This window comes from Pimephales promelas, chromosome 21, assembly GCF_988280905.1.
Source record: "Pimephales promelas chromosome 21, fPimPro1.hap1.1, whole genome shotgun sequence".
Taxonomy (NCBI): domain Eukaryota; kingdom Metazoa; phylum Chordata; class Actinopteri; order Cypriniformes; family Leuciscidae; genus Pimephales; species Pimephales promelas.
In genome coordinates this window covers 19,540,235-19,554,410 of record NC_142789.1, presented here as the reverse complement: position 1 = coordinate 19,554,410, position 14,176 = coordinate 19,540,235, and the positions used below count along the sequence as shown (strand labels likewise).

The following is a 14,176-nucleotide window of genomic DNA, read 5'->3' as shown; positions in this document are numbered from 1 at the left end:
TATAACTCACATGATCCATAAACATAGCTCAACAAATGGGCAATTCACTGTAAGTCTCGTGGGTCCTCGCTGAGCGTCTTTCAACATCATCCAGGGCCACGAAATAATATATAATGTGTCCTCTTAGCACCGTCCCACTCCATCTCCATGACGTCGATGTTCTGTCATTTCCTGCTTAAAGCTGAGCTGAGATATCACAAGTTATGAGAATGTTCTCATTAATACAATTGCTTTGATGTAAAACGCATCTTGATTTAATGATGTCATCACTGGAAAGTCATGCAATGTGAAACCACACACATTGCATTTATTTTTCTTTTAGAGAAAAACATCCACAGATGTTTCTTCTTTTTGCAATTGGATAATGAATGTTGTCATGTTAATGCTTCTATTTAGTATTTTTGTTTCTAAAATAAGTTTTATTTATTGGAAAAAAGCATTCCAGCACTGGATACACATGGAAATACATTTTTTTTTTAAATTTTAATCCTCTATCTTCGCATCAGTGAAATAGAAGAAGGTTTATCCCCTGCTTAGATCACACAGTTGTTCTTTTACCAGGAATTTTTAATTCTCCGAGGCTCAGTTGAATCTTTTCCAACTGAAACAACAAAAGTAATCAAACCAGTCGCCCGTACACTGGGGTGCTGAAATCCATTACTGTTTACAGAGCAAGCCTTGTTCCCACACTTTGGTCAATTACATCAATGTCACACAACTACTGTTTCAAGATTTGCAAAATGGCTTTGAAATGCTCCATTTGCTAGATAAATAGTTATTTATAGTCATAAAATGAAGCACTTGCATACTTTGAGGATTGACACTTGCAACATTTGCTTGCTGACTGGTACCAAACTCCAACATCATGTTGCTCGACATGAGAATACGGTGAGCATCTTCATATATTCAGGCTGCGATTTATGCGCTTGGCAAACAATACAAAGTATTATGAATAATTTGAGGTTACACTATGTCGATAGTCCACTTTAGACATTCTAAATTTGCAACTACATCATGTCAACTAACTATCGGGAGACTATTGTTAGGTTTAGGCTCAGTAAAATAAGAAAAAAAATTCAAAAAAAGTTTTTGAAAGAAATAAATAGCTACTTTTATTCAGCAAGGATGCATTAAATTGATCAATAGCGACAGTAAAGACATTTATAATGTTACGAAGATTTCTATTTCAAATAAATGCTGTTTTTGTTACAAAAATGTTAAGCGGTTCGGGTTAACCACAGTTTTCAACATTGATAATAATAAAAATATTTCTTGAGCACAAAATCAGCATAAAAATATATTTTTACAGTATTTTATCAAATAAATGGCTTTTGTGAGCAAAAGATTGAATGTTAGTGTACCTACTGCCTACATTAAGACTACTGTATAAATGCTAATAAAAAAAAATCAGATTTTTAAAGAGGTATTCTGTTACTATTTAGGGAAAGTGGTCACTTAACATCTGCAGCTTAACACTAAAATGTAGTATGCAGTTGCATTTGCAAGTTTAAAGGCACATCAGTAAATTACGGTACTTGCACTAGAGTAGAATATATAGAGAAAAAAAAAATAAAGAGGATTGAGCCAATAAAACAAACTGAAAGAAAAGACAAATAAAGTAAGGAAGATCTGTAAAAATGTTTGACTGAGTAAAATGATTTAATGAAGTAATATGTAGCGGCTCAGGGGAAGACTCAAAAAGGTAATGCATTCAGCACAGGGCTACACGGGGAGTAAATCCTCTTGGGGTATATTGAGATGGACGTCCATATCTGGAGTACACCTAAAATATAGACAACACAGTGACAGTGACTGTAAACAGCCAGTATACAACCCAAGGCCTAGTTCACAGAAGAAATGAAACTTCGGACATCATTTACTCACCCTAATGTCATTGAAAACCAAAGGAAGATATTCTGAAGAACTGTTTTTGCCCATATATTGAAAGTCAATGGGGTCCAAAACTACAGCAGACCAGAATGAGTTTCATTATATGGACAAATGATGACAATTCTTTTATTTTTGTGGGCAAACACATCTGTAAATAAGGACTTCTTGCCTTTAAACATGGTCACCACAGCCTAGAACAGTTTGTTTAAGACCGGAAACACGAGAACTTTCTCTGCTGGGGCTCAGGACATCTGCAGATACTAAAGCCATGTCTCTGTCACGAGCGGAGAAGGAAATCCCAGATCTGTTTATCATTATCTCTAGTTAATGGAAACCTTTTTAATTTGTTGCTCAGTGTGACATGATTTGTGAACACACTAAGTGTTTTTTGCTTGTTTTCCACGTTCTTTGTCCCCTAGGCCATAACACTCAAGGACCAAAGGTCCATATGAATATGTCTTAACTGTGATATAACCGTTCCCAAGGGTGGCAAGAGGTTGTGCAGGACCTTGGAATAAAGTGTCCGATTGTTTTGGAGAGGAAAATGACATGCTGTTTTGGAACAGACTGTTGGGAAATGTGAAACCTTCATTAACCTTTAATGGGCGCCAGGGATTCCATGAATGCACAGCATTCTCTTGTTCTTCATTTATCTTTAAGATGGCCTTTGGAGTCTTTTCCAAAACTGTAATATTACACCATCTCCAAAAGCCCAATACCTTTCAAAACCAAGACTTTGTTTGAAAGTAGATGGGGCAAGTTTTGCTCAAGTAGTTTATCAGATTTGCAATGCTGGATCTCCAATAAAGCAAAATGAAAATACATACTTTTATTCACCTTTATGTCATTCCAAACCTGTATAACGCTCTTCATCAGAAAACAAAAGAAATCTCGTGGTATTTGTTCATCCAATGAAAGTCAAGGGGGTCTAATTTTGTTTTGGACCCCGTTTGTCTATTATTGTATAGACAAAACAGTTGAAACATCCTTTGGAATTTCTTCTTTCACATTCTACATAAGAAAAAACGTCTTACAGGTTTGTAACGACATGATGGTGAGTAAATGATGGCAGAATCAGCATTTTTGGGTGAATTATCCCTTTAAATGGTTTCTCATGCATGAAATGAGCGTCTTAAATAACCCATATTAGATGTTAAACTATCATGAGCTGTGTGCTGTCAGTATGTTTGAGAAGGCTCTTGAAATTGAAGTGTTGCTGTTTTATATCTGTTTATGGGAGGGGTAGGGTCATACTAACAGCACTGTTAGACATTTTGAGGGGTTTGTTGAACTCCTTTTCAAGTGGTCAATTTTGTGAGAACTTTTCTCTGCAACTGCAATTGCTGTATAAGTTGGGAATGCTTCAACTGAAGAGCTTGCCAATGTTCTTGTGTTAATAGGACATAAGAACTGTTTGTGATAAAGAAGCTGTTTCCATCAATAACTCTTTGTCCTCATCCACTTACTTATCTGATTTCAGGAAAACATCTGGAAAGATCTCTCTCCTGATGTTTGGTCTCGATAGTTGCAGTTCCCGAATACTCTTCATTAGCTGTTCGTTCTTCTGCTCTAGCTCCAATATCACCTTAAAAATACAGTATATACAGTAAATATACAATATAAATACATAAATAAATTTACAAATAAACATACTTTAAATAAAAGATTAGATTAGATAAGATTTTCTTTAATAATGTATTTTAAAAATAATCACTTTTCTGTGCATATTAATCTTTTCCTTCATTGTGCAATTCTGTAAGTCCATGAGTTTGACAATGGAAGGGATGTAGGATTCATGTTTCTGAAAATTAAATAAAGATATGATTGATTATGCACCTAGAAAAGTCAATAATTACCTTTATTTAAAAAAGAAAATGAAAAAATTGACATAAAATATCTTCTTTACCTCAACAATAGCAGAAAGCACTTCCTGTTCTCTTTGGTGTTGGCATCTCTTCAAATAGACTGCTTCTTTCTCAAACAACAGATTGATATCCTCTTGCTCTTTCTGACAATTATAGAGGAAAAACATATTAAAACATTATTGAAGATTTCTTATGGGAACTAGAACCTATGAAGGACGGTCGGACCACAATGGAAACAAGCCTTTGGGCTTTTTTGTGTTTTGAACACTTCATGTCGATTTTTGTTCAATAAAGTTTTCAACCACATGTGTATTTTAATAAATACAGCATTTTCCTGGATCTAATTTGAAGTACATTTTACTCTTTACCCATCAGATGGTCAGCTTTTATTTATCCAGGAAGTAAGTCCTGCTTGTTTTCGGTTGCATTTTCTTTTACAGTATGTGCACTTACAGTGTGCTTACCTAAGGACGTACTGGGTAATAATAAGGTAACTACATAGGTTATGGTTAGGTTTAGGTTCAAAAAGAGTACCTAGTTATTACCCAGTTATTGCAATTACTATAATAAGTACATAGAATATAAAGGGGAAACAGGACTGTAAAATAAAGTGCTACCCATTTTTTACCTGTTGCATCTCTTTCAGTTTATCTAGTTTTCTTTTCATGTCTGCAATCTGCAAGGCCTTGACTGGAAACTCCATATCTTTGTATGTCTTCAGGAAGCGGAGCTCTTTCCGAGCCTTTACCACCTCTGCTTTTACCATGTCCAACTGCTTCTGCAAACCTGCACTTATAAGATAGTCAATTGAAACTTGTCCCTATGTACCCAAACATGTAGACTTCTCTGTGCGCACAGGGGCAATATCATGCTGGAGTAGATTTAATACGTCTGCTTGAAATGCACTTTTACTGTATTGTTGATCAAGTAAACCCATCCTTAGAGAGCATAAGAGACATCTTTGAACAACATGTTAAGAAATTGTACCGGCTGCAAGCTTTTGAATGGTAATAATATAACCGGAATAGCAAAGCCAATTCATTCGATTAGAAAAGGGTTTCCACATACTTCCACAAAAGTGAAATGAAAATAGCTAAAACATAATTGATTGTAAAATGTAGAAGTTTCAACTAACCGCTGAGATTAGTCTGTAACACTTCCTTTGTATCTGTCAGCTCTGCATTAGCACTTTTAATAAGTTTGTCATCCCATTTTTTCAAAGCTACCACTGATCTCTAGAAAAAAAAACATATGATATCAAATTTCACTGGTTAGGGGAACTTAAAGGTGCAATAAGCGTTTTCTGAGATATTTGAAATCACCAAAACAAACATGCCCCCTACCCAAAAGGATCACACCCTTATCTTTATAGCTCTGCCCATAAATTCACAAACACACTGTCGGTACACGATCCGTTCCACCTGCACGAACCGTGTCACGCATGCACAGAACTACATAGTAGAAAACGTCACGGTTTTTCTACACTATCAGTACCAAGCACTATCGGCACAACTTGCGGCACATTTGTGTAACGTTAGTTGTATTATGTTTAATATTTCACAGCAGGTCTGTTTTGATGCTTTTAAATGTAGATTACGCTAGCATTATGATGTGTTTAGATGGTTGCCAATCCAAAATAATAAAGGAGTTGTAGTATTGTCAAAGACAATCGGTTTGTGTCCTTTTTTTTAATTAAAAGCTGCTAATATTACTATAAATAATTTTAAGTTGAGTAATTTTGAATTAGTATGTCTATAAAGGCTAATATATATATATATATATATATATATATATATATATATATATAAAGTTGTTCTCAGAATTAATCATACCCCTGGTAAATATGATTGAAAAAAATGGCTGCAAAAAATAAAATCCGCATTTTTTATCCTTTTGATCTTTCATTAAAAAAATGGCAAAATCCTAACCTTTCGTTTAAGTAAAATAATTGAAAATAAGGGGTAAATCACATTATAAAATAAATGTTTTTCTCATGATCCTCAATCCCTTACTGCTGATTGGCTACAAGTGTGTTTTGGGGCGATGCACTTTCAACAGCATTTCTCAGAAATCGATTACTCCACCTTTAATACTCAATGTTGAAAAACTTTGAATTCCGTGCTCTTTGAGTACAGTGGGATCTAAAAACGTAAAACAATATAGCTCACCCTCATTTGTTCTCTCTGTGTGAGCAGTTCTTTGGCTCTGGAGAATGAGCTTCTGTCTGTGTCAATAATACTTCTGGCCATCTGCAGGTTCCTCTCTCGAAGCTGTTCACAGTGCTCCTCCAGGTCTTTTATTGTGTTTTTTCTGGATGTGATGAGTAACTACAACAGATTGCAGTTGTCAGCGTGGCGTAAACCAAACACAAGTGAACTAATAAAGTCGGCTTTCCTGCTTTACAGTACACACCATCAGTGCTTTGATGTTGTCTTTCCTCTTTGAGGTGATCTGGTCCTGCTCCACTTTTACAGGAGCCCTTCTTGTAGAGAGTTTGGGGAGTGTTGTGAAATCATTTTGGACAGTGTTTGGAGATTTTCCTGTTCATAAAGCAGAGATTACAGAAAATAATGCAAATGCAGATATGTCTCACTACAGTAGAAGCATTACATTTATCTTCCATAAATACCTGATTTTCCAGTTGGAGATGGTATGATTTCTCCTTTGTTAGATGATATGACTGCTTTATGATGAAATGGTGCCCAAAGCAAAGGCTTTGTTCTTGTACTCCCATTTGTTGTAATCCTTGAAAAAAGATTAACAAGGGTTTAGTCAAACTGCAGATATTTTACTTTAGACCAATACTTATAACGTTACATGAAAGAAAAAAAATGGCGTGTGCTGCAAACCTTTTCATTATGTGTCACAAAATTCCCAAACATTATAACAATATTATAATGTGACAACAATCATAAACACAGTTGACGTCAGTCAGTCATACCACCGGATGGAAATTCAACTGTCTTAGCGTGTCATGATGATGTTTTCTTCACCGGTTAAATCAGTTCTGTCGATGTCAAAAAGTCATCAAGAGATCTTAAACAATTCCAGTATTCCAGAAGTTTGGCATAGCAACCGAAGATACACGACGACATGCCTGTGTACAACGTACTTCTGCTGCCATCTAGTGGACATACTGAGCATGCGCGAAAATGGGGAAATTCTCTTCCGTTTCCTGTCATTCTATTTTTCTTAATTTAATTTAAACACAAATGCAATCCTTTATATGAAGAACTTTAAATCCTTATAGATTATATGTGATTGTACCAAAGTGAGTGATAGAGGCCGATAGTAGCTAAAATATAGTTAGGCTATTCTCGTCGAAATACACTTGTTATTGTTGCATTGCAGAACACTCGATAAAAGAATTAATTGTAAAATATTTTCAAAATACACTTTTATTGCTGACATTCTTGCATTATAAGATAAGATTATGTATTTGTTATATAGAAGAGAAGGTTATACAGAACAGGTCTATTCAATGGCAAATTTACAACACAAACAGATTCATATAAAATGTACTATTATAAATATATAGGAGTGATTTAAATATTTGATTTAATACATTATTTTAAATACTTTATCGTCGAGATATTAACATTAGGAATGATATAAATTTGTATAATGAATGGCAGTGCATAAGACATTTAATTTCCCACATAAAAGGGCCTAATGCTATGTAACGTCATGAATATACAGATGCATACACAACTTTCACTGCACAATTCTTCTTCTTTTTTATACATTTTATGAATAACATATTGAATATCTCACAGTTTTTTAAGTTTGTTGTTATGGCACCATCAAACTAGATCCTTTTTATGATCAAGGCAAATAATGAAATCTTAACATTTAAATATTAAAAAAAAACAAACAAAAAAACGTGTTATTGAAATAGATGTTCTGTAGTTATACTCAATGAAAAGAGTGATGACAGCATAGCTGCAGATTCTTCCGAATGAGGATTTGATGGGCAGTTACAGTGTTGATGACATTATGCCGTGTTGTTGTTGATGTCCATGCGGCTGATGAGCTCTGTGACCAGCATCTGCAGCGTCTCTGAACGCATTTTGCTCACTTCCAGCACAGCTTCATGATTGACAGTCTCATTGTCCTCATAGCTTTTCACCACTTTGTTGGTGATGAGGGAGAGACCAAAGACTCTCATGCCACAATGACTGGCGACCAACACTTCTGGTGCAGTACTCATTCCTTTAAAAGCAAATTATGTATAAATAAATAATAAAATGCACAATTAAGATAATATAACTTCCACTTACTATTTCTATTTAATTAAGGTTTTCAAAAATCCTGCTAAATTTCAAGGGTTAGTTTGTCCAAAAATTCTGTCATTAATTACTCACCATGTCGATCGTTCCAAACCTGTAAGATTTTATGATCTTCTGAACACAAATGAAGATCTTCCCTCCATTGACAGCCTAAGCAACTATCACTTTCAAGCCCCAGTAAGGTATTAAAGACATAATTAAAGTAATTCATGTGACTCCAGTGAAGTTTATGAAGCAACACAAGGACTTTGTGTGCACCAAATAACATAATTTAGCACTTTATTTACAAAATATTAATCTCCAATGCAACGTCTGCTCTCGCGTCAACACAACACGAATGTGTCGTGGTGCTCTGGTGAACACGTCGCTTCATAAAATTGAGGTTAAACCACAGGAGTCACATGGATTACTTTGATGATATCTTTACTACCTTTTTTACTACCTAGAACCATTTGTGTTCTGAAGATGAAAGGTGAGAAATTAATGACAGAATTGTCATTATTGGGTGAACTATCCCTTTAAGCAATTTAAAGAGCCCTTATAATGCTATATTAAAGGTTCCTTATTTTGTTATGCCGGTCTCCTACAAGAGGTATACATGCATCCAAGAAAGATTAAAAACACTTTAATATACATTGCAGCATCATAGCTTTTCACACAGTGTCTGAAATGGTTAAATAAAGCACTTTATCTAAACCCCTTCAGATGTCTCAGTCTGTTATGACTGGTCTACCGTTATAGAGCACATGTCGTAAACGAAACACCCATTATATATCTGAATTTCGAGCATTCGCATCCATTAGATCTTTTGCTTTTGGAGCGGATCTAAATGATAACTCCATTTGTTAAGCACTTTGATCTTTGAAACTTTGCAGACCTTTTGCATTTACAAACAGCTATACAGTATATTGATTTAATTAATGATACATGCAGTAACCAATTGATTAGATCTCTTTTTGTCAGCATCTCTTCCATCTAAATTTGTTTGGGTTAATATGTTTCCCTTATTTGAGTGGGAACATTTTTGGCGAATTCTTAGTTGGTATTATGTATCAAATAAAACCAACGTAGTGTCTTTTAAAATTGCTCACAGAATATATCCTGTGAAAGACACATTAGAGCGTTTTCATCTAGATATTGATTACAATTGCGGTTTGTGTAATTGTGAAAGAGAGTCTATTGTGCACCTTCAATCTTTTCTGTCTCAATTTCTATAGGTAGTAAAATGAACTGCAACCTTGTCTTAAATTTGTCGTCTGTCTTGCTTCATACAAATGAATTTGACTTTTCTATAAAGAAAAATTTATGTTATCAATGTGTCTCCATTATTAGGAAAATTTCATATTCATCAAACTAAATGGAGTAACTCAAAACCCAACTTTAAAATGTATTTTGAGTCTGTAAAGTTAAAAAAAAAAGTCGAAAAGCCCAAAGATCTGTATCTCTTCTAAAGGAATTTAATGTTTGTGATGCCTTTTATCTTTTTTTTCCAAATTATTGTTGTTACAAGTTATACTTATCAAATGGGAAAATGTGTAAAAGAAAAGTGTCAAGAACTTGATATCAAACTCTGTGATTTTGAAAATTCAATAAAAAATAAATAACAATAACCACATAAAAGTTGGTAAAAAAAGCATAATAAGGGCGCTTAAAAAATTCTGATTAGATATGAATTATTGATTTTACTAAATGAGACACCATCTTACCAACTGCATCCACTCCCAGTCTGTGCAGAAGTCGGGCTTCAGCTATGGTCTCAAAGTTGGGTCCTCCCACCATGCAATACACGCCCTCTTGGACATACTGGGAGACGCCCATGCTCTTACAAATGTCGAATGCCATCTTCCGTAAGCTTTTGTCATAGACCCCAGACATGGGCGGAAATCGAGTGCCAAACCTTGATAGTGACCGATAAATGATTACATAGCTTGTACTGGTGATTATAATAAATGAACACTTTCTTAACTCACTTCAACATGTACATCGATACTCACTTATCATCATTAGGGCCATTGAGAGGGTTCAGTCCAGCAAGTCCAGGGAAGTTAATGTGATCTCGAATGATCATAATATCACCACAGCTATAACTGTCCGCTAATGACCCCGCAGCATTAGTGACAATCAAGGTGTCGACACCCAGAAGCTTGAAAACTCTTACCGGGAAAGTGACCTGAGGAACACAAGCACAAATTCTGGTAATCCATTTTCAACATCCACCAAAGCTTGCTGCTGTACTGTACAAGGCATATTACCAATAAGCCATTTTAATCTAACTCTCTAACTCTACTGTGTTATGTAAACCATACAAACGTTTCATTGAATGTTTAATTGCGCACTGACATAAAGCATGTGACTCAGCGTGACCAGGATGAAGTGACTATACAGTGTGGGCATCCAAAAAAAGAAATCTTCTTATTCTATCATCATTTTAGACTGCAGCATGACACAGCATGAATAGAATAGTGTTCTTTAGTTATTACTTTTGGAATGTAATATCATCTTGTTATGTAACATAATTCTATTTATAACACATGAGGAAACTGTCAAGATAGATTTTGTATCAACATGGGCCATAAAGCAAATAAAGCCTGATGGAACATTAAACTGTGTTAGCCCAATAATAATATGTATTGAAATGAAAAAAAAAAAAATGTTGAAAATGCGCACTAATGTTGGGGTCAGTAAGAATCATTTATTTTTTGTAAGAATTAATACAGTAATTTTATTCAGAAAGGGTGCATTAAACGACATAAAAGTGACTGTATAGACATCTATAATTTCTATTTTAAATAAATACTGCCTGTTTTCACTCACACACACACACACACACACACAGAAGCACTAAATCAGCATATTAGAATGATTTCTGAAAGATCATGTGTCTCTAAAGCCTGGAGTAATAATGCTGAAAAAATGTTGTTTTGCAATCACAGGAATAAATAAATCAAATGAATGCAGCCTTGGTGAGAATAAAAGACTTGTTTCAAAAACCAACCACAAATGTTTGAACTATAGCATACAGTTTACGGCAAAGAAGTGGTGCATGTAATGTGGTTTGAAAAAGACAAACCTTGCTTAGCGAGTGTCCCTCATACATATGGAATCGACCCTGCATGCACACACAGGTCTTCCCTTTGAGCTCCCCAAAAACCAGCCTTCCAGCATGACCCTTCACTGTTTGAATACACACAAACACATAACAAGCATTATTACTTATACCAAAATACACACAGCCTTTTCCCTATAACTTTGTTTCCATCATTTTAAATGTGAAGGAGATATTTAAACTGACGTTTTTGCAGGTTAAAAGTTGAACAGTCTAACATGCTAGCATAATATTGACATATTTTACATTATTGTATGTAGATAATGCATTTGGCGAATGCTTTTATCCAAAGTGACTTGCATTGCAAAAACTGTTATCAGTTCTTGCTTTCCATGGGAATCAAACCTATGACCTTGGTGTTGCTGGTGTCACGCTCTACTGTTTGATAATACTTTGTCTTTATTTTAGCAAATGGAGAAAAACCTGAAGCAAATACATGTTCTGAGCAGTGTCTTAGCTACCTGTGCTCTGAGGAAAGCCAGGGATGTCAGAGTATTTGAAAGAGTCTTGGCACTTGAGTGCGTCTGCCAGCATGCCCAGTCCAGATCCGCAGATGATGGCTACTTTAGGTCTGTGTTGTGTCTGGGACAGCAGCCAGTCTGCCGTTCTCTGGTAGTCCTCATGGCTGGTGACAAGAAAAAAACAGTCTTTATTAAACTTGAAGCCTGACTATATTCATTAGAGGGAACTGTGGAATTTAAAGCATCAGTTACTGGCTCTATTGTCCCATTATATATGACTGTAGTTCATTTTCTGCACATTGTGGATTGTTTCCTTAACCGTTTTTGAAATATCAGGGCTACTGTGAATGAATAAAAAGCATTATGGCATTATTGCTTTATTGTCATTTGCTTGACATAAACACTGTTTCATATTGTAAGATGAGCACATCATTTACAGAAATAAACAGTAGCTACAGTTCTACATTTGCAAGAAAAAGTATGCCATTTCGTTCAGCACAAAGCACAATCCTAAGATATACTTTGTCTTAACCTTAAGAAGGAGAGAAAATGTAACTTACCAGATTTGATCTTTACTATGCATGTTGGTGTTGTGTGTTTGTCTCGAAGAAGTGTTCCTGGATTTGAGCAGTGTGTGAATGAGAGAACAGCTCTCTCGATTTAAGTAAACCACGAACACACACAAACGCTCTGATTGGTTACAACTCTTAGTCATGCCAAATGAATTGCCTTGTAATTTGTAGGTGTGTCTAAGTGTAATATCAGAGGCAAACTAAACTTTCAATTAGATTTGGGAGAAGTAAGCTTTTAAAACCAACCACAAAAGAATATATAATGCTTTTATGAGTAAATAAAATCAGTGTACATTGTGAATTCAAAGTTTAATTGCATCACAAGGGGGATTTTTTCGCCCGACAAATCTAATCATAGGATCAGAAGACATCACTTGGGGGGAAAAAAACTAAAAATAAATTAAAACAATTTAAAAATAATATGTCACTAGCCTAAAAAAACACACTAATTTCCAACTGCGTTTGGAGTATATCCGGTTTGCAGTATAAGATCTGTCAATGGGTTGAGATTGAGTTCCTCCATGCACATCGGTAAACATGTGAGGCCCATTAGGGGTACAGACTCCTTCCCAAATCTGAAGCATGAGACTAGAATTTTTTTTGAATTTTGGGACCTTACAAGATTTGTCTGATTGCAAGCAATTTTGCACTTTAAGATACAGATCCAAAGTCTTGTAAAAACATTTCAAAGCTATAAATCAACTTCTTTTCTCTTGCCATCACTATTATTAAGATAAATGCATTTCACACAGTGATTGACCCAGCTTCTCATTGGCTTGTGCATGAAATGTCCTTGACCGAAATCAAAGAATGATACACCAGTTTCCCCACATCTTCTCCACTTTTAGTAACAGGATCTGTAAGATACATTACTTTAATATTTAGTTTTATGTTATTGATGCAATATACATTTTACATTTAGTAAAACACAATTCGTTTAATAATGATGTTTAGCAAATCTCAAAAACTCAATATCCATTTATATTACACTTACGGCATTTAAAATGACTTATTTTAGTTGTTTAGTGTTTTACTTTTCATTAATTTATACAAACAGTATAGAGTATTGTTTGCACTTTATTTTACAGTACACACACCAAGAAAACACTGTGTATTAAAAGGTAACTACATGGGTTAAGGTTAAGTTTAGAGTTAGGTCCAGGACTACCCAGTAATTACCCAGTTATTACAACAATAAGTATATAATATGTAGTATGTACATGGAGAACAGGGCTGTAAAATAAAGCTACTAGAGTATTAATATCATCCAGTTGTATAACCAGAATTTTAAGTTGCATCCCAAACAAAACTGATCGGCGAAGACGAAACAGAATTCAACAACAGACTCGATCCTGTAAATGGTCGTTCCCGAGGAACATTCAGCTGAAGACAATAATATTTACATTTTCAGCATTGCTCTCTCACATACCATTAGTCTGACAATGTGCACCAGTCAAGATGGCTTTCAGACACATAGCTTTTTTTGGGACAAAACCTTTTGTCCCAAAAGAACGTGGTAACTTGCATAGCGGGTCACATCTAACTAGGCTCATGTGAGTTATACAATGTAATCAGGCAGATATAGAGAAAGACAGAGAACGATAGACAGAGAGAGAGAGAAAGAAAGGAAGCGTATCCCTTTCTCTGTAATTACATTAACAATGTCGAGTGCCAAGCATACCCTATGCATCTCTCTCCATCTGCTCAGACGTAATCTGTGGCATATGAGGCACATGTGATTTCACCCACTGGAATCTGATTGCCCAATTCACTCCTTATTAATGGATTCTAAAAAAAAAAAACAGAAATGAAAAACCTTAACATATAATGTGAAGTTTGCTTTTTTTTTTTTTTTTACATTTGATGTTAACAGTGAAATCTCATTTTAATCTACTTAAACGTATTGTTTGGTCTCAAATTTAGCTTTGCAAAAAAATAACACAATGGTAAGTTTACTTTAACCAAAGCTGACATTAAGCTGCTTCATTCTTTC

The 14,176-nt window shown here is 35.0% G+C and overlaps 2 protein-coding genes across 5 annotated transcripts; both read right to left on the bottom strand.

The window, feature by feature from the left end:
• Positions 1-50: 50 nt before the first annotated feature.
• Positions 51-6,833, bottom strand: c21h20orf96 (chromosome 21 C20orf96 homolog). Of its 4 annotated transcripts, none has more exons than XM_089124968.1 (10): positions 6,605-6,833; positions 6,385-6,500; positions 6,168-6,295; positions 5,924-6,082; positions 4,891-4,990; positions 4,384-4,541; positions 3,797-3,898; positions 3,605-3,691; positions 3,357-3,475; positions 51-186 (listed from the first exon to the last, which is right to left on the bottom strand). In XM_089124968.1, exons 1-10 carry the CDS (start codon positions 6,610-6,612, stop codon positions 165-167), a joined length of 999 nt encoding a protein of 332 aa, XP_088981094.1. In that variant the 5' UTR covers positions 6,613-6,833; the 3' UTR covers positions 51-164. The 4 variants fall into 4 exon arrangements, with proteins under 4 accessions (XP_088981094.1, XP_088981096.1, XP_039550719.2 ...); XM_039694785.2 differs by lacking the exon at positions 51-186 and adding an exon at positions 193-1,783 and having other exon boundaries at positions 6,605-6,830; XM_089124970.1 differs by lacking the exon at positions 3,605-3,691 and having other exon boundaries at positions 6,605-6,831.
• A 308-nt stretch (positions 6,834-7,141) lies between these two features.
• Positions 7,142-13,852, bottom strand: pnp4a (purine nucleoside phosphorylase 4a). The gene is made up of 6 exons (XM_039694786.2): positions 12,172-13,852; positions 11,612-11,775; positions 11,115-11,218; positions 10,039-10,214; positions 9,751-9,941; positions 7,142-7,967 (listed from the first exon to the last, which is right to left on the bottom strand). The coding sequence occupies exons 1-6, from the start codon at positions 12,324-12,326 to the stop codon at positions 7,750-7,752; spliced, it is 1,008 nt and encodes a 335-aa protein (XP_039550720.1). The 5' UTR covers positions 12,327-13,852; the 3' UTR covers positions 7,142-7,749.
• Positions 13,853-14,176: the final 324 nt, after the last annotated feature.